The 24857-nt window shown below is 39.4% G+C and overlaps 1 protein-coding gene across 1 annotated transcript; it reads left to right on the forward strand.

Moving 5' to 3' along the window:
• Positions 1 to 1881: 1881 nt before the first annotated feature.
• On the forward strand, positions 1882 to 24618 carry LOC149024124 (putative serine/threonine-protein kinase). Its single transcript, XM_089144454.1, has 7 exons — positions 1882 to 2173; positions 2303 to 2443; positions 11387 to 11499; positions 11625 to 11835; positions 12667 to 12904; positions 21331 to 21481; positions 22759 to 24618. The coding sequence occupies exons 2-7, from the start codon at positions 2362 to 2364 to the stop codon at positions 23098 to 23100; spliced, it is 1137 nt and encodes a 378-aa protein (XP_089000580.1). The 5' UTR covers positions 1882 to 2173; positions 2303 to 2361; the 3' UTR covers positions 23101 to 24618.
• Positions 24619 to 24857: the final 239 nt, after the last annotated feature.

Here is a 24857-nt window from a genome sequence, read left to right on the forward strand (position 1 = left end):
TCACTATTTGCCCCCCCCCCAATCCAAGTTGAAAACAAATTTTAAAGGTAAAATAATGGGTATAAATGTCATCCCTATTTAAAAAACAAATCCTCTATCCCTATTTATTCTCCCCTCTCTTCTCTCTCATATATTTTCTTCCTATTTATTCTCCTTTATAAACGTGGGTTAAGGGAATTTTTTTTAAAAAATTTATTATTAAATATTCAAAATGCCATTTCTAATGGAAACTAACTCCTCAATTCTGATTAATTCTCCCCTCTCTTCTCTCTCACATCTTTTCTTCCTATTCTCCTTCTATAAATGTGGGTTAAGGAAAATTTTTGAAAAAAAAATATTATTAAATATTCAAAATGTCATTTCTAATGGAAATTAACTCCTCAATCCCTATTTATTCTCTCATTCTCCTCTTTTCTTCCTATTTATTCTCTTCAGTTTCTTTCTTTTTATTTATTCTATTAAGGAAAACTTGGGAAAAATCTTCTACACAATTAGGTTCTCTTTCTCTTTTTCAATTTATATATTTTTTCAATTTTACTTATTTTTTATGTTATTCTTTATTTGATTTTATATTCTTTGTTTTTGTATTTCTTTTACAATTTTTATTATTTGATTTTATATTGTAAATAAAATGTCTATAATTGTAAAGTAACTAACTACCATTGGTTTGCATCTTTACTTAAACTTTTTTTTTTTTTTGCAAATTTTTTAGGGTTAAAGTCACGTGTATTTTTTTTAACCGATGCTTTAATTTACCTATATCTTGTTGAAAAAAATACCATTATTAATAATTTATCTATTTTTGTCAAATATATATGGGCCCCACAAAATATATGTAGGTGTGCTTTCCCAATCTGAACTTTTATTATTCGCCCCCCCCCCCCCCCCCCACTATTGAATCCTGGTTCTGCCCCTAATTGGGTAGCCATCTAAAAACAATAGGAGCATATGTGAATTGCAGAGATGGAATTGGACAATCATGTTTTGATACACAGTTCTTTCAATCATGTTTATATTTTTTAAATTAGTTTAGTTAACATACATGATGTGGATAACAAAGCTTGAGTAGATAAATGCTATGGCATACATAGGAATAAAAAACTTTTGTTTATCTTTTTTTCTCATAAGTTTATAACAGGTTATACGGTTTGTTTAGTATTGTTCAGTCCAGGTCCATTTGGTTAGGGCTAATGGGCCACAAACTAGTTGGCCCACAGGAACTCGAATAGTTTGGCTTTTCACCCTTTAGCCCTTAGCCAACCCGATAAACTTTGGTATGAGTTAGCTTGACTTATAATGGGCCAATTCGGTTCGATTTTAATAGTCCAATCTACAAATTAACACCCTAGGCCACAGATTTTATGAGAGCGAAGGTAGAAGATCAATGGCTTGGGACGCATTCAACTAGATATCCTTTTCTTTTATAGAAAATCAGTGAAGTCTAACTTTTTGTACTTTCACTTTCCGGTGACCAAAGTTAAAAGTCCACCTTTACCAGTAAGAAGAAACTGGAAAAAGTCAAACCAAAAAAATAAAAATAAAATAAGAAACTAGGAAAAGTTCAAATGTGGTTGGCGTTCGTTTCCGCGTAGAGACTGGCTGGAGACTTTAAAGTCAAAATGCACCATTTTTCACTTGGTCAGAAAAATGGAATTGCATAGTGGATTGATAGCATAGATGCTGTGTACCACGTAAAATATTGTCCCCATGACCCTGACCGTGTAGTAAATGTTGATTTCTGATCCAAGGACACAAGACCCATCCCAAGTCAAGCTAGCAAACGTGGCAATCTCCAAGAACACTTGAAAGTTGAAACAGTATATTCTGTATTTAAAGACTGTCGGTACCTTTATTACCATTTCAATCTGTATCTGAAGGGATTATTCTATGTTTTTTTCTCTCTCTTCCACTGTTTAGAGTCTCACGACGGCATGAGCTTTCTCTCAGCAGCCACCATCAATAACATGGTCAAAACCCCAACGGATGAAGAAATACTGCAACATCTTTATATTCACAGATAAAATTAAATAAGTTAGCACGATTTTGCCACAAAGATTGCAAAGCTAAAGTTCTTCTTCTTCTTATATTTGGTCTTTCCACTTTCCTCTCCTATCTCATAATTGTCTTTGAATCCTTTCTTTTCCACCTTTTGCTGGATCTAACTGCAACTATGGTAACTATTTCTTCTTCTTCCTCTTCTTCTTCGTTTCTGCTGTGGATGGGTCTGATTTGTTTCTCATGTAATTTTGTGGGTTTCTGTGCTTTTGAAGCTGCTGATGAGTTGGTAATTGTAATTTGACAGGTTTGGCTTTGAAGAAGATAGTTTTACTTGGGGTTTTGAGCGACCCTAATTAGATTGAGATGAAACTGTCTTGCTTCGGTGCATTGAAGTTCAAATTCATATCTCGCAAAGAGAAGAATGTGAACACCTCAGAGACGGAAGGTAAGAAACTGAATTAGCTTTGTGTTGTATAGCTGTATTGTGTTAGGGGAATGTTTGGTCGAGCTATATGCTATGTGCTTCTAAAACAAATTCCTAGAAGACACCTTTACCAATCAATTGCTATATAATGCATAAATAGATGTTTTTTCAGTATAGATTATACTTGTGTGCTTATAGATTACACTTGTTTGTTCAGATTGAACTTCAACATGGTCCAGGAGAGGTAAATTATTTGGGCCTTACTGGAGATTTGGTTATCACCTTTCTCTTGTATTTTATGCAATAGATAGTAACTAATATCTGTGGATGTCCAATGGTTACACCGATAATTCCATATAAAGTTAATTAATTTTTTTCAGTAACTTTCTTCTTGACCAATCCTGCAATAGTTTCCTGGTCAGTCTCTCTCTCTTTGAGGAAGTAGAGAGGGATTTGAATGTGTGTAATATAAGACTTCGATTTATCAACAGTTAAATCAAATGCAAATTTTTTTTATTAAGTTATACATTTCTATTGCACATTTAGGACAATTTTGTGCTTAAAACTGTTCATAGTCATGCAGCGTTCTACTTGTTAGTGTTTTCCAGGATGTGACGTGTTTGACATGCTTGAGATGTGTATAGCATGCGCTTGCATGTGCATGATATGTATAACGTCCATGGTGATGAATGTGTTTGCTGATTTTATGCCAAGTCACCATGGTGAGTGATGATATTGATGTTTGAGATATGACCATGGTGACTTGACATCATATGAGTTGACTGGAGATTTGGGAAGTTAATGTGGCATAGGTGACATGGCCAGTGATATGGCCAAGCAAGTGAGAGTGCACTGTAACTCTGTAAGCATTTAGGCAGACAGGTTGTTCAGGAGGAACAAAGGGTCACAGACATAAATGGCTGCATATAGTCTAGGCGAAGGCAGCATGGAGCCAAATGGCCAAAGTCTTTCAGCAGGATCACCATGTCATGCTACTAGGCTACACATGGCCAAGGCCAAGCTGCAAGCAACATGGCAAGGAGCCACCAGCTCATGGGTTGAGCATGCACAAACAGGGGGTAGCCTCCTACATGCTGGCTGGCATTTCTGCAGAAGCCCCTGTGTGTGGTTGTGTCTATTTGGGCCAGCATGCCTTGTGAGAAGGTATTGGATGCAAAAAAATTGACTAGGCATTAAGCCTGTGTGAACTTTTCATAAAAATGCTTGGGAGATCAGTTATTTGGAGCCTCAATGGATGCTTTCAGAAACTGTCTCTTCAGAGACATTTTTTCATTGAGTTTACTGGTTTTGAAGGCCTGAAGGTCATCTATTTGAATCCACATGAGCAGATTTTGATCCATCAAAGCTAACAGGGTTGAAAAGTAATGGTTCTGGGGATTTGTGTTCTTATGAACAGAACTTTTACATATGGTGCTTCACCATGATGAAAGTTCTCAAGATTCCAGTTCATGAACATTAATCAATGTGGTTTAGAGTGGGAGGCACTGTGGGATGGCCTTGGATTCCATCCATGGTCCTGTTGCATTGTTCTTTTTCTGACAGAATGCACTAGATATGACACATAATTTCAAGTGCTGTAATCTTTCTTTATCCAATGACTTATGACAGATGACATGGAGAAATTTCACGCCACTCTTCTGATACTCCACTTGTAACCAAAAATGCTCTGAATTGATAGACCTGCCCTGAAATTCTGCCTATTTTAGATCCAAGTTGATTCAACTTGCAATTTTCAAGAAAAATGTGAAGAACATGGTAGGACTGCTTGTGTGACCTAGATACCACCTAGAATTCAGAATATGAAGCCCAAATATTTTATACACATCTGGGACTTGGAATTGATTTAAGTGATGTCTATTGAGTGATGTGGCCTCAATTGAATGAGGGCCAATTCCAAGATAATCAAATCTGAACCAAAACTTAAGGCTTTGGGGTCACAAAAGGAGGACTATTTTAAGGGTTTTAAAGGTGATGCAACTGAGGATAGTGATGTAAGGGTGAGGAGGAGTTCTGGACCAGGTTTGAGGTACTTCTCATAGTTGGATTTGGACTCCAAATTTAGGCAAGTTGAGAGAGAACTTACGAGTCCTACATCAAAGAGCCAGGGGCCGTAACTCAGATAGAGTGGGGGTGAGAATGGTTTCCTGTGAAAGAGAAGTAATTCTGAAAGACAGATGGTAAGGACCACAAGTTGCAGGTTCAATGGTGGTTATAGACTCTAATGGGATTTAGAGTTCTCTTGAAAGAAGAGGATTGAGTAGGGATGCTATGAGTGGGGATGGTAGATAAAACTGTGGCTAAATTGATGATTAATTCCTGCTGGAATGAAGTTCCAGTGGCCGGAATTGGATTGTAGTTTTGCTGGCAGAAGGGGTTACTAAATGAATGGGTTAAAGTGCTGAATTATTCCTCCATAAATCAGCAGATTCTGATGGAAGTAAAAGGGATTGAACAAGGTTAAAAAACTTCCAGGAAAAGCAAAATGATGAGAGGAGAAGGGTGGAAGGTTCACTTGACGGCCTAGGCTGAAACTTCAGAGCTTACACCTGCTTGGCAAATCAAGATCGGTTGTCCAACAGCTCACAAGGGCTAGGTTTCCAAAATGCTTAACTCTTCAAAAGCAGTTATCTCCAAGAGAATAAACATAACAGATTAAAAGATAGTTTAAGTTCTATTAATTCAATCCACCTATTGCTTTCCTTGTTTGGGGATTATACAAAGGGCTATCAGCCTTCCAAACTCAAACTAAAAACGGAAAAGACTTCCAACTAATAGCTCTGTCTAACTTCCTGATAGTCAGATATAACATTTAACTCAATAGGGACTCAAAATACCATCCATGCATGGAGTCTTAACTCTTAAGTAAAGCTTGAACTGATTTAGCACCTAACGAAAATGCAAGAGGCATCTCGATGCTTTAACTTAATTTGGACTAAATACCAACTTAAATTGAACAAATCTAATTATGGGTTCAATTAACCTGTCTTGAAGACCTAAAACTTAGTGTTTTAAGCTGAGACACGTTATTGCTGAGTTTGTTGATACCCCTCAATGGGGAATTTGTTAGAATTTGAGCAAGTCCTACTTTGAGTAGGAAAAGAAATATAGATACAAGAAGGAATACAAAACCAATCCCGAACTGGAATAGGAAATAAAAACAAGATAGAAAATAAACTAGCAAAGGAAGCTAAGACCCAAGTACAAAATAGGAGTGGACTCCTAATGCAAATAGGAGAAGGATGATCCTTCTCAATCTAGGGCTAGATTGAGAGGCACTTTTTTGTCCTCCTCTCAACACACTGCCTCCTGTTGGAGCCCAGATATTACACATGCCCAAGTTGGTTAAAAATGAATGGAACACTTGTCCAGGAAACCCTTCAGTGAAGACATCTACTACTTGATCTTCAGACTTCACAAATAGCATACCACATACGGATGAATGCCGCTTTCCAGCTTCTCTTTTGTGAAGTGGTTGTCAATCTCCACATGCTTTGTCCTATCATGTTGTACTGGATTACGAGCAATGCTTATAGCTGCTCTATTGTCACAATGATCAATGCCCATGGCTGCCTTATTATAATAATATAGCGTCACATGAACGATCACTTTCACAACCATATCTTTTGGTAGATCATGAACAATAATAATTACAAACCACTTGCCCCATAGCTTGAAATTCTGCTTCAGCTCTAGCCCTTGCAGCAATATTTTGCTTCTTGCGCTAAGTAACCAGATTACCACCAACAAAAGTACAGTATTGTGAGGTGCACTTCTGATCATATGAACCTCCCTAGCTTGCATCAGTTTAAGTTTCAATATAGAAATGATCATGTGGGGATAGTAAAACACCTTTGCTTGGAGCTGATTTCAAATAATTAAGCATTCAAGACGGCAAACATATGATTGATTGTGAGTGAACTGACTCATAATACTGACTGCAACAGTAATGTCAGTCCGTGTATGAGATAGGTCGATTAGCTTTCCCACTAATCGCTTAAAAGGTTCCCCTTCTTTATCCTCGAGTTCGATTCTATGGGAGTATCATTGGTATGGCTACCTAGTAGGCCTATTTCAGATCACAAGTTTAGGACATACTTTCTTTGGGATAGAAATATGTTTTTAGTTGAATAAGCAACTTCAATCCCTAGAAAAGTATCTTAACTTTCCTAGATCTTTACTCAAGGATTTTTCAACTTCTATATTTCTTCACCATCATTGGTTATCAGTTATCACAACTATATCATCAACTTAGACAATTAGAATGGTAACTTAAATAACTGTCTTTCAGATGAAGAGGTCTGACCAACATTACTCTGCTTATATCCTACTAACACCATCACTTTATGAAATCTACCAAACCAAACCCAGGACGACTGCTTTAGCCCATATATTGTTTGTCGTAGTTTGTATACTCTCACATGGGTCTTGTCTTCAATGGTTACATGAGGAATTTCCATTTAGACTTCTTGTTCTAGTTCTCCATTTGAAAAGGAATTCTTCACATCCTTCCATCCTAAGTTGATAGGACATGTAAGTACTACTCTGATTGTGTTCAGCTTTGCAACAGGTGCAATCATTTCTTGATGGTCAATCCCAGTAGTTTGAGTAAACCCTTTAGAAGCCAGTCTGGCCTTGTATCAATCTACAGATCCATAACTGTTCTATTTCACACTAAACACCCACCTGTAAACACAGCCGAATGCTCTAGGGAACCAAAAAAGGGTTTTTCCCCAATGTGAGAAGACATACGGTTAATCATACAGGCAGCAGTGGGAATAACACCACTCTAGCATTAGGATGGAAAATTATCAGCAAACATTAAGGCACGAGCAACCTCTAACAAGTGTTGATTTTTCTTTCTGTCCCACCATTCTGAGGAGGATCAACATAGCTGGTTTGACGGAGAATACCGTGATTTGCCAAGTATGCTTGAGAACTGTGCTCCATATATTCTTTGCCATTATCAATGCGGAGTACTTTGATCTTGTCATCCAACTGGGTTTGTACCATCTTGTGGAATACTTGGGAGCATTGGAAGGCCTCACTGGAGGACCTCACTTTTGGGTTAAAAGATCTACTTGTGGGGCAGGAGTCACAGGACGGTTAGGATGTATCGCATGGAGCGGGGATCTTTAGAATTATGGTGATATAAGATGGTTAGGGTTTTGTTTTGAAATCTCCCTTTTAGAGTTTTGAATGGGCTGTTAAGGTTGGGGTTCAGATCAAATGTAGGGGAAGAGTTAAGGATGACTCAATCCAAATTTGGGGTAATTCTGAGGTTAGGTTTCTTAATAATCAGGTTTGTAGGTGAGAATTTGAGCTTTCCAAGAACTAGGGTTTATTTGGTAGGATGTGGCAGCAAGTTGGATTGAGTAGCTGTCTATGGTGCAAGATCCTGAAGAGAGTTAGCGGTGAGATGGGGGTTCCTGAATTGGATTACAATTCAAGAATGGCTGGATTAGGGTTTCCACTGTCCAACCTGAATGTAGTTTGGATCAAGTGCCAAGGTTATGGAGGGGGTCATATGGTCAGGAGGGGGGGGGGAATGGTCTGATTTATGGATTGAACCACATGATTTTTCTCAAAAAGTACCTTGCATAGGAAGATTTGGTGATGGAGTGGTATAACTTGAATTAGAAACTTGTTGATGGAGGAAATAATTTACTTGATTGAAGGGGCAGCTTAACTAGAAATTCTTGGGCTCTCTTTGACAACATTTTGGATTGACATTAAACACCAATCCCATCACAGTTTAGATCTCACTCACCAAACCGGAATTTGAAAATGAAGGAGAAGAGGAATCAATAACCAATTTTGTCTATTACTTGTCTGTGATGGGTGTCTGTTTGTAAGGGGAGGTGGCTTAGGCTTTGATTGTGGTTCAATTACATTGGGAAAGAGAAATTAAAAGCTAACAAAAACCAACGCAAAACCTTGCCAGCTGTGAAGTTGTAGTTACTATGGCATCATGAAATGTGATTACTTAAGCTGTCCCATGACAACTTCAATTGAACCAACTCCAGTGGTGGGATTCTGGTTCAATCGTGTTATTAGAAAGTCCAAATAGAATCTAGGTATGAATTATGGAACTACTATTGTGGCACTACTACAACTACTACTACTATTAGGTTGCTTCTTCTTGGACTTTCTGTGGATGTAGGTCCCCAGATATACATCAATCTATCTTCAGCTTTGTTCACATTAGATTAACTTATTTCTATTATAAATCCTAGGCGTAGTGTGTTCCCAGGTATGTTGTCAGTTACATAATAAAGGAGGTAGAGGTGTGGATAACAGTAGACTCTGTTTCTCAAATCTGAATGCCTTGTTCCCTACTTTTCTTCTGTTGCTGATTTATTGTTTCCAGATCTGTTACCGTAGTGTTACCCATTTATCTACTCTCCATATTTATTGGATTTTTTCTTCTCTATTTCAGACGTTATGTTCTTGAAAAATTGTTGGACCGGTATACTTGTATATTTTCTGAAGGGTAAATTTCAAAGATCCATGCAGTTTGGCCTAGTGACATACATGCCCAAAACTTTCAATTTGTAACGTCCCACCCCCACCCCGGGTTATCACCTTAACTTAAAACTTGAAATGTCTATTTTAACCCCTTTATTTTTTGGTTAATCTATTATTCTATTTGTACCACTTTGGTTATACCTTACAACTTATTATTATGACTGTATTTTATTTCCCTTATTGCCTTTCATTTTATGTACATCCTTTTTCTAAACTGAGGATATTCCTTTAATTTCCCTCCGACTCCCTTTCTGTCCAACTTCATTACCATCTCATTTTGTGCTTCTCCTGTTCTTTATCTTACCACAAGATTTTGCTGCCTCTGACAATGCCATTTGATGTCTGGCTGTTGACTCAGTCTTTCTCCATCCCCCACCAAAAATAAAAAAGAAGGAAAAAGAACTCCCAACCCCACCTCACCTGCCCAAAGAAGTTCCACTCTCTCCCCCCCCCCCCCCCCTCAAATTTTCCAAAGAACGCACAGATTGAGAACAAAGAGAAAAACAACGCCACCCAGAGTAAAAAAAATTTCTGATTGGCTGAAGGAGAGGAATAAGAGGGTGGGACACCTATAAAGCATACAATAAACAACAAGAAAGCTGTCTGAACAGAATCTAGGAGAAAGAAGACAAACATAAACTTGCATTGTTGATTAGTAATAAAATTCCCCCCTCCACCACCCCACCCCCCCCCCCCAAAAAAAAAAAAAAGTATAGTTCAAATTCCATTATAAGCTTTATGATTTTGACAGTCTCTTGCGTGACTTGCCACCAAAGAGGGTTACCGTCAGCACACCTTTGTCCTCGGTTCCAGCAGGGTGTCAGTATCAGTACTAGAATGTGAGACAATAAATAAAGCCCTCTTTAGGAGTGCTTGCAAAAAATGTATTGGTGTTAAAAATATATGTTTGATCTCCTCATCCTTGCACATGACAGTGACGGATTTTTCACCTTGGTTTGTGACTGTTCAGGTTTATCAAGTCCACTTTGGTTCACCTAATTTCAGCTTTGAATCTTCCATCTACTTTGTTCTTTGGAGACCTTCAGAAGCTTTGGGTTTTAGACCAGTAATGAGGGACAGAATAGAGGAGAAAGAAGGATAAAGAAGATAGGGGAAATCTGAGAACAATTAGACTTGTAGAGGGGGAAGAAGAAGAACACTCATAAGAAGAAGAGAAGAGAAGGGAAGCTGCATACGCCCAATGCTAAAGCTTTAATTCATCATTTTCTCTTCCTCCAAAAGTCTCTCTATTTTTTTCTATTGCAAAATAAGGGCCTATGTATAGCTTGGCTAAATCTTTACAAGAAATAGAAACTTAAGTAGACTGAAAACAGAAACTAGTATCTTAGTAACTAATGGCATTAGAATCTTATAGAAATAGAAACTACTAGGCTTTATATTTCAGCCACATGTATAAATAACTAAAATATTAACTACCAAAATAAAAGCTAAACTGAAGTTTTAAATCTCCAAAGAATAAAATCTTCATAGAACCTGATCTTGCGCTCCACAAATCCTCTATGGAACATTCCCGATATGCCAAATAATTGGCAGTGACTTTGTTCACGTGAACAGCTTTTTGGCCTCTTTTCGGTCTTCTAAAAGACCATCTGAACTGAATGGGCTGGGTTGAGCTGGCCTGGTCTATTGCTGATTCGCTTGGTCCAGGTTCTATGCTGGTTGTCCTGCATCATGCTGTTGTACTGCTGTATCTCCTTAGAAACATCTCTCTCTATCCCCTTCCTGATCCAGTATTCTGTTGCCATCTGCGGCAATGTAGTGTCTCCCTTCTCCTCCTTCCTGTGCAAAATCCCAAATTATTTGTGGCTACAATCCTGGGATTTACCTCCTGAACCCATCTCTTCTTTGACCACAGAGAGCTGATGCGAGCATCAATTCAGACAAAAGGGGTTGCAACAGGTGATTACACAAAAGGGAATCTGTAGTCGAAATCAGTGGAAGAAAGACCTTTGAAAGAAAGAGGTCCATGTGAAGGAAGGATAGCAAGAGCTTTTAGACGGATTCTAGCTTATTCATATATATAAAGGATTTTATGGTAAGTTCACCGTGTTAAGTGTCGTTTTGTCATTTAGAAAGAGTCAACCAAGTGACAGTCTTTGGTTAACTGTGAACTCTCTAATGGAGTAGACTTAGTATCAATTAATCCATAACATAAGGGGTGGTCCATATAATATTTAAGTTTTTGGGGTGTCTCTGTAATTAGGCCATGAAGCAAGGGCTGTCTCTGATTTTCTAAATCAAATGGCAAACATGAAGGAGGAAGACCAAAATATGGATTTATGAGTTTTTTCACTGCAATAGTTTGAAGTTTACATACATTGCATTGATGAATACGTAAATTAGTAAAATCATTGACATAAATGGATTTTTTTCTGTATGTTTTTTCTGCATATGTAGAGATTGTTCCAGACAGTGTGCGGTTGTTCTCCTATCCTACATTGAGATCTGCCACAGGAAACTTCCACCGTTCAAATCGAATTGGTGCAGGCGGTTTTGGTGTTGTCTATAGGGTGAGAGTTCTTATTCCTCTCTCCGTAATTTCTGTTTGTGGGCATGAGTTCAGAGACATCAAACTGTGCATGCTCCTCAGGTGTCTGTTTCTCAAGTTACCCAATTTTGTGGATGTTGATTGCAGGGTGTTCTAACGAATGGTACTGAGGTTGCAGTTAAGTCTCTGTCTGCAGAATCTAACCAAGGAAATCGTGAGTTCTTGACGGAGATTGATATGATATCAAATATCAGACACCCAAATCTTGTTCAACTCATTGGATGTTGTATCGAAGGCAGTAACCGTATGCTAGTCTATGAGTATTTGGAGAACAACAGCCTTGCAAGTGCTTTACTCGGTAATTAGCAGATGCAGGCATTTCTTATAAAACTGAGGCTGGCTGTTTGAAGCTGTTATAATACTTCTTTCATGAAACTAAATTGTCAAGGAAAAATGACATAACTCCAGTCATTTCTTATTGTAGCAAGAACTAATTAGGATGATATTTTAGACCTCTAACCCTGCCATCCCAGCTTCCATGATGATTACAGCTGTTTCTAAAGTGACTGAGGTAAGTAGCAGTAGCCAAGAAGAATGCAACATCCTACAAAATAGTCGTCTTCCTGTCCTGCCAATAGAACTGAAATGATGTACTAGCTGCCAATCACTGAGGGTGTGCATGGCATTTTTTCTGTTCCAAATTATTATCTCTGAATCATTAACAGCTTTTTTGTGTGCCTAATATTTTGGAGCACTTCTGTACCAAAAAATGCAGCATGATAAAACTCTGGGAAAGAATGTATTTCTGTCACATCCCCCCCCCCCCCAAAAAAAAAAAAATAAATAAAATAAAATAAAACTGAAACATGTATTAGATGCATCTTAACAGTAGCTTATCTTTTATCTTCTGGTGGGAATGATGGTGGCTAATTTGTGCTTTTTTTTTTTTTTGAAACTTCTTTATTGTTCCTAAAACTGATCCAAATGCATTTCTTTTACCCAGTTCATTTCAATTGAAAAAACGTAGACTGGATCACAAATGCTTTTTTCCAAAAACATATACCAGAAATAGCTATTCTGAATGCTGACACACGGGACCCTGAGTTGACTCGTCCCAAACATGTTTGTCTTAGCAAGTTGATTCAAATGAGAAACTGGACTAACTTTTATTTGACATCATCTATTTCAGGTCCAAATAATAAAAGGAGTACTCTAGGCTGGCCAAAAAGAGCAGTCATATGCATGGGTACAGCTCATGGTCTTGCATTTCTTCATGAAGAAGCTAAACCACATATTGTTCATCGAGATATCAAGGCTAGCAATATACTTCTTGACAGCAATTTGCATCCTAAAATTGCAGACTTTGGGTTGGCTAAACTTTTCCCAGACAGTGTCACTCATCTTAGCACAAAAGTTGCTGGAACAATGTAAGCATCCTTTGCTTAGACTGCATTGTCTGCCCCCCCCCCCCGGTTGGCTCTTTGATGATCTGAGCAATTTAATGGTAATTTGCTTTATATCTGGTTTAGACAGGGGTCCAGTGGGTTCAAGCTCTGTCCACACTCCCTTATATGATATTGTTAGACTGACTACCACTTAATTATTTATATGTCACCAGGCATGGGCTGATCTAGATAGTCATCTGTTATTCTGGGTAGATCTAGGGAGTATTTTGCAACCATGATTTGGTTGGGGCTATTCTGCTAGATGACCTACACCCAGAATATTTAATGAAACACTCCCTGGGGCCGGCGGGGCCCCCCCCCCCCCCCCCCCCCCCCCCCGCGCCAGGAGGGAGAAGGGAGCCCGCCCCCCCGGGGGGGGAAACCCCCCCCCCGGGGGGGGTCGGGGGAACCCCCGCCCCGAAAGCTATTGACCATTCTCAACCCTTTATTTATAATTGTGGATAAAAACATATGAATACAAACCTAACTTAACTCCTATACAAACTCTTATTAGACTCCTAATAGAATCCAACCTCCCCTCGGACATGATACTCGCCCTTGCCTCAAATCTCTTTCTTTCAATCCCTTATAACATCTCCTATTGGTCTTCGATCTTACAGGCATCAGATGCCCTTGTTCCAACTTTCCTTACAAAACCCCATTTCATGCTTAGTTGTCATGTTGCCGTTTTGCATACTTCCCTTTTGTCCATTACATCGTTTGGAACTTGGACTCCATATCTTCCCCTTTCCCATGTGCTCCCCCCGACCTGCCCATATTCCCTGATGCTACCACATTCTTTTACTTCTCCGTACTGATTACCTCCATAGTCGCCTTTGACTTCTCAATCCCCCCCTCTTGCTCACTTTTAGATTATCTGTCTATTCCTTTTCCGTTCCCTTCACGTTCCTCCCTCTGCTTTGATCTCTTTGACTCACTATACCTACATCTCTTCGTCTCCCCCTTGTTCTTCCTGTCCCGTTCTCCTCTTTTCTTTGTTTAGCTCCCCTGGTATCACTACTTTACCCCCACATTCCCCCGATTTCTAGACATACTTTCTTTGGGTGATATACCTTTTTTGATCCCACCTCTCCCTTCCTTCCCTGTCTTTATTTCAACTCTTGCCGTGTTCTTCACTTTTGATTTCTTCCCATCTTCCCCGGATGCATATCGCTACTGCGGGTGTATGTTAGTATTTACTTCTACAAATAGTATGATCGCATTGCTTGCTTGTACCATATCATTCCTTCGCCCAACCTCGACCTTACCCTTTTGACCTCTCCCCGGCTTTCCCGTCCGCCTTGATTTCCTGACCTCTTCCCACTCCCCTCTTCGTCTTGCTTCTTTTGTTCCCCCACTCCATTTGTTTCCCTCTCCGTATCTCCCTTCGTCCCCACTGTCAGCTTTCAACTTGTTAGTCCATCCATTTTTGTTTAACCACTCCCATTTCCCTTTTTTTCGTTCCCCCTGTCTTTTCTTCTTGCCCTTTCCTCTACCATAGCTTCCTTCCATCTCTTATCCTTCCCCTTTCTCCTTCCACGACAAGATTATACATTTTCGATGTTTCATCCCCCTTTCCACTGAATCATCCTCAAACTCCTGTCTTCCCTTTCTCCCCCCCGTTTTCTTCCTCCGTGCCCCTCTTTATTTTGGTCAACGTTTTGAAGCCCCCATGTCCCGTGGTCTCCCCTTCTTCCGGCGGGAGGTTGTCCTCGATCGCGTCTCCCCCCCCCCCCCCCTCCTCTGCCGGGGCTGTGGGGGGGTGGGGGGGGGGGGTCGGCCCGCCCCCCCCCCCCCCCCCCCCCCCCCCCCCCCCCCCCGGGGGGGGGAAGGACCCCCCCCCCCCACCCCCCCCCCCCCCTAGGTTTTTTTTGGGAGGGGGGTTCTTTTTTCCCCCTCTCCGGGCGGCCCCCCCCATAAGCCTTTTCCCAACTAAATGGGGTCGCTACATGGATTCTTGCCCTCCAATCGCCTGTTCAAGGCCATGCTAGATACAAGGCCTAAGCTATACATATCCTTTCTCACCACTTCTCCTAAGGTTATCTTAGGTCTACCCCTAGCTCTTCTAGTTCCTTCAATATGGATTATATCACTTCTCCAACAGAGCATTTATAGGTCTCCGTTGAACGTGGCCGTGCCACCTCAAACGACTTTCTCTAAGCTTATCACTTATGGGAGCAACTCCCAGACCAACTCTAATATGATCGTTTCTTATCTTATCCATCCTAGTTTTGCCACTCATCCATCTTAGCATTCTCATTTCTGCTACACTGAGTTTATCTATATGATTCTTTTTAACAGCCCAACACTCGCACCGTACATCATAGCTGGTCGGACAACGGTCCTATAAAATTTTCCTTTAAGCTTTAATGGAATACGCCGATCACATAAGACCCCGGATGCACCTCTCCACTTCATCCACCCTATTTTAATTCTTTGGGAAACCTCATCTTCTAAATCACCTCTTTTACTTATGATTGAACCTAGGTACCTAAAACAATCACTCTGAGGAATCTCTTTATCGTCAAGTATCACCACTTCATCATCTGCCCGATCATGACTAAAGTTACAAACTAGATATTCTGTCTTCGATCTACTAAGTTTAAAGCCTTTTGATTCCAAAGCTACTCTCCATGATTCTAATTTGGTATTAATCCCCACTTGGGTCTCATCAATCAACACAATATCATCCGCAAAAAGCATACACCAGGGACCTCATCTTGAATGTCTTTGGTTAATTCATCCATTACCAAGCAAATAGATATGGGCTTAAAGTTGACCCTTGATGTAGCCCAACTGTTATCGGGAATTCCTTACTTTGTCCCCCCACTGTTCTAACACTAGTCACCGAACCATCATACATATCCTTAACTATATCTACATATTTACTTGCAACACTTCTTTTCTCTAGTACTTGCCAAATTAACGCTCTAGGGACTCTATCATAAGCTTTTTCTAGGTCAATAAATACCATATGAAGGTCTTTCCTACATTTTCTATACCTTTCCATAAGTCTCCTAATTAAGTAAATAGCCTCCGTTGTAGATCTTCCCGGCATAAACCCAAATTGGTTCTCCGTAAATCGTAGTTAAGTGTCTCAACCGGGTTTCAATTATTCTCTCCCATAATTTCATCGTATGGCTCATCAATTTAATGCCTCTATAGTTATTACAACTTTGAATATCTCCTTTATTTTTGTAAATTGGAACCACAACACTTCTCCTCCAATCATCCGGCATTTTCCCCGTGCTCATAATCTTATTAAACAACTTAGTCAACCAAACTAGTCCATGGGTTCCTAAGCTCTTCCATACTTCAATTGGGATTTCATCAGACCTTGTGTCTTGCCGAGTTTCATCCTCCTTAAAGCTTCTTTTACCTCGGACATCGAAATTCTACGTATATAAGTTCGGACACCGTGCCTTGGTGAAAAGTGTAATCGTCCGAAACATAAGTGCTTGAAGAATGCTCATTTAGTAAACTAGAGAAATAGGTTTCCCATCTTTTCTTAATATCCTCCTCACAAACTAATACTTTACCATCTCCATTTTTAATACATCTAACATGGTCAAGATCTCTACTCTTCCTATCCCTCATCTTAGCTATCTTATAAATAGATTTTTCCCCTTCCTTTGTGCCCAACTTATTGTATAACTCTTCATACTTTCTTTCCCTTGCTTTTCCCGCAATTTTCTTAGCTTCATTTCTATCTAACCTATACCTTTGAAGATCCTCAACATCCTTAGTTCTTTGCCATGTCTTAAAACTAGCCTTTTTATTCCTAATGGCAGCTTGAACCTCACTATCCCACCACCACGTCTCTCTATAAGAATGGATCTTTCCTTTTGATTCACCTAGAACATCCTTAGCCACCTTCTTAATACACATAGCCATCTCATTCCACATTGCATTGGTATCCCCTTTAAAATCCCATTTTCCTTGTTTGACTACTTCATTAACGAAGGATTTAGAGTACTCTCCTTTCAAATTCCACCATCTTATTCTCGGGATAGTTTACCTTAGACCTTTTATGTGTTCTTGGACTAAGCACATATCCAAGACCACAAGTCTATGTTGTGCGCTTAAGCTTTCCCCGGTATCACCTTGCAATCCTTGCACAACAATCTATCAGTCCTTCTAGTTAGGAAGAAATCTATTTGGCTTCTATGCTGTCCACTTTTGAAAGTAATTAAATGCTCATCTCTCTTTTTGAAGTAAGTATTTATAATAGATAGATCAAAAGCAGTAGCAAAATCCAAAATTGAAATCCCCTCGTCATTCCTTTCTCCAAAACCATAACCTCCATGAACACTCTCATATCCTCTTTGATCTTTTCCAATATGTCCATTTAAATCACCTCCTATGATAATCTTTTCTCCTTGACGAATTTCTTGCGTAATCCACCCATATTTTCCCAAAATTCTAGCTTTAGACTTTCATCTAGTCCTACTTGAGGTGCATATGCACAAATTATATTTCGAACTCTTTCTCCATTACAAGCTTGATAGCAATAATCCTATCACCCACTCTTTTAACATCCACCACATCATTTTTTAAATCTTTATCCACTATTATACCCACTCCATTTTTATTTGTTTTATCCCGATACCAAAGTTTAAAGTCATCCAACTCTTTGGCTTTTTTACCCCTCCATCTAGTCTCTTGAATGCAGCTACATTAATCCTTCTTCTCCTCATAACATCTATCAATTCTAAGCTCTTACCAGTTAAGATCCTATGTTCCAGATGCCAATCTAATCCTATGCTTATGGACTAGCTTCTTTACCCCACTCGTCCACGCACCCTTGCTACTTATCACCCATCCCCCATCACCCCTCCCCTGCTACCCTTGCCCACTTATCACTACACCGCCATAGTGTCTCCTTCTTTTTGGCCCTAGCTAGCTTTTATCATATAAGTCGAATCCATAAAGTTTCTGTTTTTCCTCCGCCCCCCCACCAACCCTCCCCCCCCCCCCCCCCGCCCCCCCCCCCACCCCGCCCGGGGCGTGCGCGCCCCCGGCGCCCCCCCCCACCCCACCCGCGGGGCCCGGGGGGGCCCCCCCCCCGCGGGGGCGGGGGTTCCCCCCATCCACCTCCAAAACCTTGGGGAAATAACAAAAGAAGAGGCTCCTAGAAGAATCTCATTAGGACATTTAAAACCAAGTATCCTACATCCTATTCATAGGTAGAGCTGAGAATAGCATCACTCCGTCGGTCGGACATTCATAGCAATCATATAACGGCTATCTCTGAGATGCCGTTCTTCCTTTCGCCCCCCATTTTGGGCCCTATCCGCACTAGTCCGTGTATTATGCCAGTCGAGAGATATCTTTGAAATTCACCATCAATATACTCTGCCATTGTCACCAGGATCTTCACATGCATTGCCATTTTAATCATATTATGAAAATCACAACATCGAAACTTCATTTTTTTGTTTTAAAAGATAAATCCATGTAGAACGTGACAATCAATAAAGTAACAAAGTACCTATGGCCTGTAGACACCGTCCCCCCACACTCGTTGATTACATAAAGGATATTTTTTCTATTATGAAGAGAAGGTAAATAAGTAACTCCTTCTGCGCTTCCAAATCATCCTCATTCGAGAAACTAAATCTATTTTCTTGGTTCTGGGGTCCTCCTCTCCACCGATGAGGTCTTTACCTCCCGTTAGATGTGTCCGTGATCCTTCAATCGCTCGCATAGTCCATTGTCTAGTTTACCACGTCCAATCTCCTTCCCGTTCCATCCCGGACACAATAAGATGGGAAAAATGTCACTTTACAATTTAAGTCATGTGTAAGACTGCTGATAGAGAGCAAGTTAGTAGAGAAAGAGGGAACATGTAAAACTTTAGACAAAGACAGGGATGGAGAATGTTGAATGGTCCCTTTTCCAGCAATGGAAGAATAGGAGCCATCAACGCAATTCGAACTTTATCCTTTCCAGAAGTTGGAGAATATTGTAAGAAAAAAGAGGATAAACCTGTCATATGATCTGTGGCTCCGGTATCAATAATCCAAGGAGTAGAAACTGAAGAAACTTGGAAGCTTGTAAAAGTTTTACCTGAAGTAGCAAGGTAGGAGTTGGTTTGATTAGTAGAGGAAGCAGTGGTAGAGGTTGTACCGGCAGTAGAAGATTGCAGAATACGTCGCAAAGAAGTTAACTCCTCCTGTGAGAGACCAACATCTGCAGAGGGTGCTGTGGAAACTGTCTCAGAGATATGAGCTTTCGATTTTCCTTTTTTTGTGCTCTTTTTTCTCAAAATCAGCAGGCTTCCCATGGAGTTTCCAACAATTTTCCTTAGTATGATAGGGTTTGTGACAGTGCTCACACTTGACAATCTCCTTAGCCGGATCAGATTTAGTGCGACACGGTAAAGCTGATTTCTCCAAAATAGGAGTATGAAGCATGGCTAATCGACGACTTTCCTCACACCGAACAAGAGCATAAGACTTGTTCAGTGTAGGAAAGGGAGAACGACTTAAGACTTGTACTCTGATCTGATCGTACTCCACGTTCAAACCTGCCAAGAAGTCATATACTCGAATCTTATCAATGTGCTTCTTATAAGTCGCCACATCATCTGGATTAGTGGGGTGATAATCCCCATAATGATCCAACTCTTGCCAAAGAGATCGCAACTCAGCATAATAGTGGGCCACAGTCAGTTCCTTTTGGGTAGTCTCATGAAGCTTCTTTCGTAGCTCATAAACCTGTGCATCATTCCCCAACTGTCCATATGTTTCAGTAGTAGCCTTCCGTTTGGGCAGCAGTGTCGGTAATAGATATCCACGGGCAATATTTGGAATCATGGAATTCAAGAGAAAGGACATAATAAGAGAGTCATTCGAGATCCATTTTTCCTGGGAAACGCCTGTGGTAGAAGGTTTGATAGTGGTGCCCGTAATGTATCCAACAAGTCCTCTTCCAGCAGAATAGTTAAGTAAGCAGATCGTGACCAAATCAAATAATTTGTCCCATCAAATCTTACCGAAAGAGGATGAAAATTTGGGTAATGTTCAGGGCCGGCGGGAGCAGTAGTACCATCGATAGTTGCCATGTTGAAAAAATTGTCTGGTTCGATGGCAGAGGTGGGTGAATAAGACTCGGTTGATGACTGATGGCTGAAGACGATGATGGCAGCGATGGCTGAAGACGATGAAGACAGCGATGGCTGAAGACGATGAAGACAGCGATGGCTGAAGGAGTCGGTTCCGGAATATCAGAATATCGTTCCAAAAAAAACTGCGATGGTGATGGAGTGCAGCGGATCTTTTTTCTCTTTTTCTTTTTCTTCTTTTCTGTTCTTGGTGTTGTCGATTTGAATGCAGCGGTACTGAATATCAGCCAGAGAGGACGATGAGTTTCGATGGTTACTCAATTGGTTTGAAGAATCGATTGGTTTGAAGAACTGCTAAAAAAACGATGGGTTTCTCTTTTCTACGACAGAGATAGCAAGAGAGGGGAGGAGGTAAGTTCGACACTCTTCTCTCTTTTTTTTCTTAATTCCCTAATCGAGATTAGGCTCTGATGCCATGTAGAAATAAACGATTGTAGTAGAATGGCTTATTGATCCATGATCTCAAGCCCTTTATTTATAATTAAGTGGAAAGTAGAATATTACAAGGAATAGAATTCTATATGAATACAAACTCTAACTTAACTCCTATACAAACTCTTATTAGACTCCTAATAGAATCCAACAGAGCTAAATACTGATACGGGACCAGGACCAGATAGGGCTCTTTGGCCTGCTATCCATCATCAAGAGATCCAGCACTAGTACTGGTGGGGAAATATTCTCCATAGTGGTTTCATCTTCCTCTTCTTCTTCTTCTTTCTTTCTTTCTTTTTTATTTTATTTATTTATTATTTATTATTTATTTTTTAAGTTAGGCTGTCGCAAGTATATAATTCTTGCCAACTTTGTTGGGGCATATTTGCCCTTTCACTCTTCCATTTGAGTCCATTTTCTCTTCCTCCAAGCAGTTCGCTGGTGAAGAGAATTCTGCCCCTTTTCTTATACATTATGCTTGATGGTATTACAAATCTCATTTGCAGACTCATTTTAGCAGAATGCAGAGATTTCATGATGATCATTCATTGTTAGACAACTTAGGGATGCATGGAATGTCTGGTCAACCAGAAAATTATCACTGATTCAATTTAGAATTTCTCTAATCTTTTTGACTATTTTTGGGTTCTACTTGACATTTTAGTCTGGCTACTTGCATCTGCAAAGCAGCCATTTTTTTCTTCTCAAATATGTGTTTCTTGCATGTAAAATGTTCTCTTATTCAATTAAAATCAAATTGCAACATTTGTGCCCGGTGGTACAAGATTTAGTCATTTGCAGCATCCCACAATGACCTTGACAATTTCTAGTTTGCTTGCTTTTGTAGGGGTTACTTGGCTCCAGAATATGCTTTGTTGGGACAGCTAACCAAAAAGGCTGATATCTATAGCTTTGGAGTGCTTTTACTTGAAATAATTAGTGGCAGAAGTAATACAAAGGCTGCATTTGGAGAGAATCTGATGCTTCTTGTGGAATGGGTAGGTCTTCTACATCTCAGTATAATAATGCAGCCCTTTCATGAACTAGAGCTTCATTTTTCTTTGTCTTCCAAAAGGAAACTATTTTTCTATTTCTACACATCTTCCTAAGAAATAATCGAACTGTTACAGGATCTTGTGATTTTGATTTACAACTCTTGCAACAAACATATCACCAGCAGCCTTATAGTGAAATCCAAATGGCTGGTTGATTGTAGTTGTAGTTCAGTGAAAATAAGTATGCAATCAGTTGGACATTCAAATAATTAAAACTATAAAATTATAACTGGGGATGTTGAAAGTTGAGTTGCTTTTAGTGTGTTATGAAGACATCCACCAAAAGAAAATTTCTGTCGGATAGTTACGTGAGGCAATATCCTATGGAGCAGAATGTTAAGCAACAAAAGAAATTAACGACTTGATATATCTGAAGTGGGAAAGTTTAGTTGGATGAGTAATCAATAAAATTACAATAAGAATGAAAAAATATTTAGAAGTGGCCTTGATAGTAGATTAGTCAAAGGAGCAATGTTTGATATGCTATGGACAATGCCGTTTGGATACAATTTGAAGGACAATGTAGTGTGATGCAAACTAGGGATTAAAAAAACTAACGGATGGACCAAAAATTAATTGGAAAGGAATGAGAACCAATAAGAATGGCTCGGCGTTGGAAGTAACTTCTGAACAGTGAAGCAAGATTCTTTTAGCAGACCCTATTTGTTGGAAAAAGGTTCAGTTTATGTACATCTTAGGGTTTTAATTTTGATATTTTTCATTTTTTCTTCCAATTAAAATTGTTATCTCATTTTATGATTTTCATCTATAGGCAACATTTGTAGATGCTTCAAATAGGTTAAATTTGTTATCACTCTATTGTATATACCCTTTGCATATTATACTAGCATGTGCCTAACTTATTTTTCTGTTTATATTGGCTACAAGTTGCCCCTCATTGTGAACAATTTATTTAGTTATTTGGTTGAGCCTCGTGAATTAAACTATTTGACAAACATTCCATCATAAAAGCATGAAACAAACTGTAATAACATGTATTCTCTTCAATCATTTATGTTTACACATTTGAAGATCTAATGCATATCTCCACGTTTTACTGCGTGTTCCAGATATCCATCCATGCTATTTAGTTGGCAGCTTTCATATTCTGCTTGATGACTTCTTCCAATCAGTTAAAATCTGAATACTAATTGTACCCTACTATGTAAGGGAGAGTTTGAAGTTGTTTATACTGATTAAATGTATGGATGATGTTACAGACATGGAAGCTGAAAGAGGAGGATAGGCTATTGGAAATAGTTGATCCAGAACTCACCAAGTTCCCGGAGGAAGAGGTGCTCCGCTTTATTAAGGTAGCATTGTTCTGTACCCAAGCTACATCTTCCCAGAGGCCCTCCATGACACAGGTGGTGAAGATGCTCTCTGAAGAGATGAACCTCAATGTGGAGTCATTAATTCAGCCAGGGATGTACAGGGATTCTCAATCCTCAGGCGGTAGTAGTTCACAAGAGAATTCTTATGCACAGAAGGGTAAACAATCAATAAATCCTTTCACCTATTTAGGCAGCTCTCTTTCCATTTCAGGAATGCAGCCAAGGTGAGAGGTTATTAGTTTTTGATAGTGCTTCATTCTTTTTCTTATTTGGTCATGATGGAGTTTTTAGATTGTATTAGATTTATTTATGGTATAGTGCAGGAAGGGAGAGGAAGAGGAGTATAACTGTAAATAGATGACAATATCCAGGTGCTAATTATCTGCTTTACTGTCAATGTTGAATTCAAATCCAGACATTTTTACCCTTCAGATTGACATTCATGTGACGCGTGAGATTTTTTAAGATAATTAAAAAATGTAATCTTGATCAAGCTAGGAGGTCTAAAATTGTACTTTTTACACTGATGTATTATCAGATAATTAAGTAATTTGAGGCACAAAGTTCTTTCACTTTTGTGGATATCATTTACTGCCCTTCACCATTGAAACTGTCATTGAGTCTTGAAAGCATCATCTCACACCTGGTGGCTGATTTTTATGGGCCTTGATCTTCCACGTTTATTATAGCTGATTAGAATGAAATGTTAATGTTAGGTCTTCCTAGATATAGGTGTTCTTGTTTGTATAAAGATTAACTTTTCGGTTGGTGATGCAGGTGGTCCTTTTATTCTATTGTATGTCCAAAGTATGCCTTGATGTCTAGTCTTGTACCTTATTTAGTTCGTAAGCTGTTGTTATCTAACTTCAGTGATGGGAAAACGAAAAGAAACCAAGTCATCAAGGAGACATTATCATCTCCCACTTCAACAAGAAGTGATAACTGATTTGCTTTACTATTTTTGATGTCTTCTTAAAGATGTTGATTTGGCTGATAGTGTTGATGAGTGGGGGGCCGCTAGTTATGATGGTTCATTTTGTAGGAGTCTTGTTCCATGGTGAAGTAGGAGGCATTAGTCATTTTCCCTGTCTACAGCAACCACTTTCAGTGATTTGGTTGAAGAGGCAAATTTCAAATTTTGGAATTCATTGGTGATGAACCAGTTGCCATCATGAGTGATTACATGAGTGCCAACGATATATCATACAATCTGGTGGAACTCCTAGGAAAAAAGCACATATGTATCTTATATCAATTCTGGAAGAAAAATTGTTAAAGTGGGATCCTGCCATTGTCAACGAATTTCAACAGGCTCGGTGTGGTTTACCGCAGGTGCTACAGCGGCTGGTTGTCGGTTGTTTTTGATATTTCATGGTTTTCAGATTGGGAAGATGTCCTCAAGAGAAGTCAGCTTTTCTCCCTATCTTCTTGTCATCAATGCTAGGAATAGCAACAGTCTTCAGCATCTACACTTAACGAGTTTGATTCATGACATAATATGTTTAAAATTAGATAATCATGTCTAGGTTTAATCTTTCTTGCTGAATGTTAGTTGATTAGATAAGCAGGTTTAGGCATTGTTACATTAGCATGTTTTTGCGAGAAAATATATATTGGAAAGACAAAAGCAGTTATGTTGAATCTGGAAAACAGAATACCAAGCTTGAGTGGCTACAGATAGCCATGTAAGGAAATCAACGAAGGATTACATCTATGATCTATGTCAGGGGCTAGGTTCGTTCTAAAATTGACTATATATAATTGAATTATGAAAATTGTCTAGAATCCACGAGCTTGAACTCTAGAAGGATTAGGGAGTGTTACATGTCAGCTCTTCAACCAAACTTGATGAACTTCAATAGAGTGTGATTTGGCCTGTGCTAGTCCCTCATTTCTCGTCCTTTAGTCTCTCTCTCTCTCTCTCTCTCTCTCCACGCACACACATCTCTGCAATCTCTTCTCTTTCTCTCTGCTTCAGATCTTCC

Source organism: Hakea prostrata, chromosome 2 (genome assembly GCF_041222555.1).
Source record: "Hakea prostrata isolate BN-2017 chromosome 2, UWA_Hpros_2, whole genome shotgun sequence".
Taxonomy (NCBI): domain Eukaryota; kingdom Viridiplantae; phylum Streptophyta; class Magnoliopsida; order Proteales; family Proteaceae; genus Hakea; species Hakea prostrata.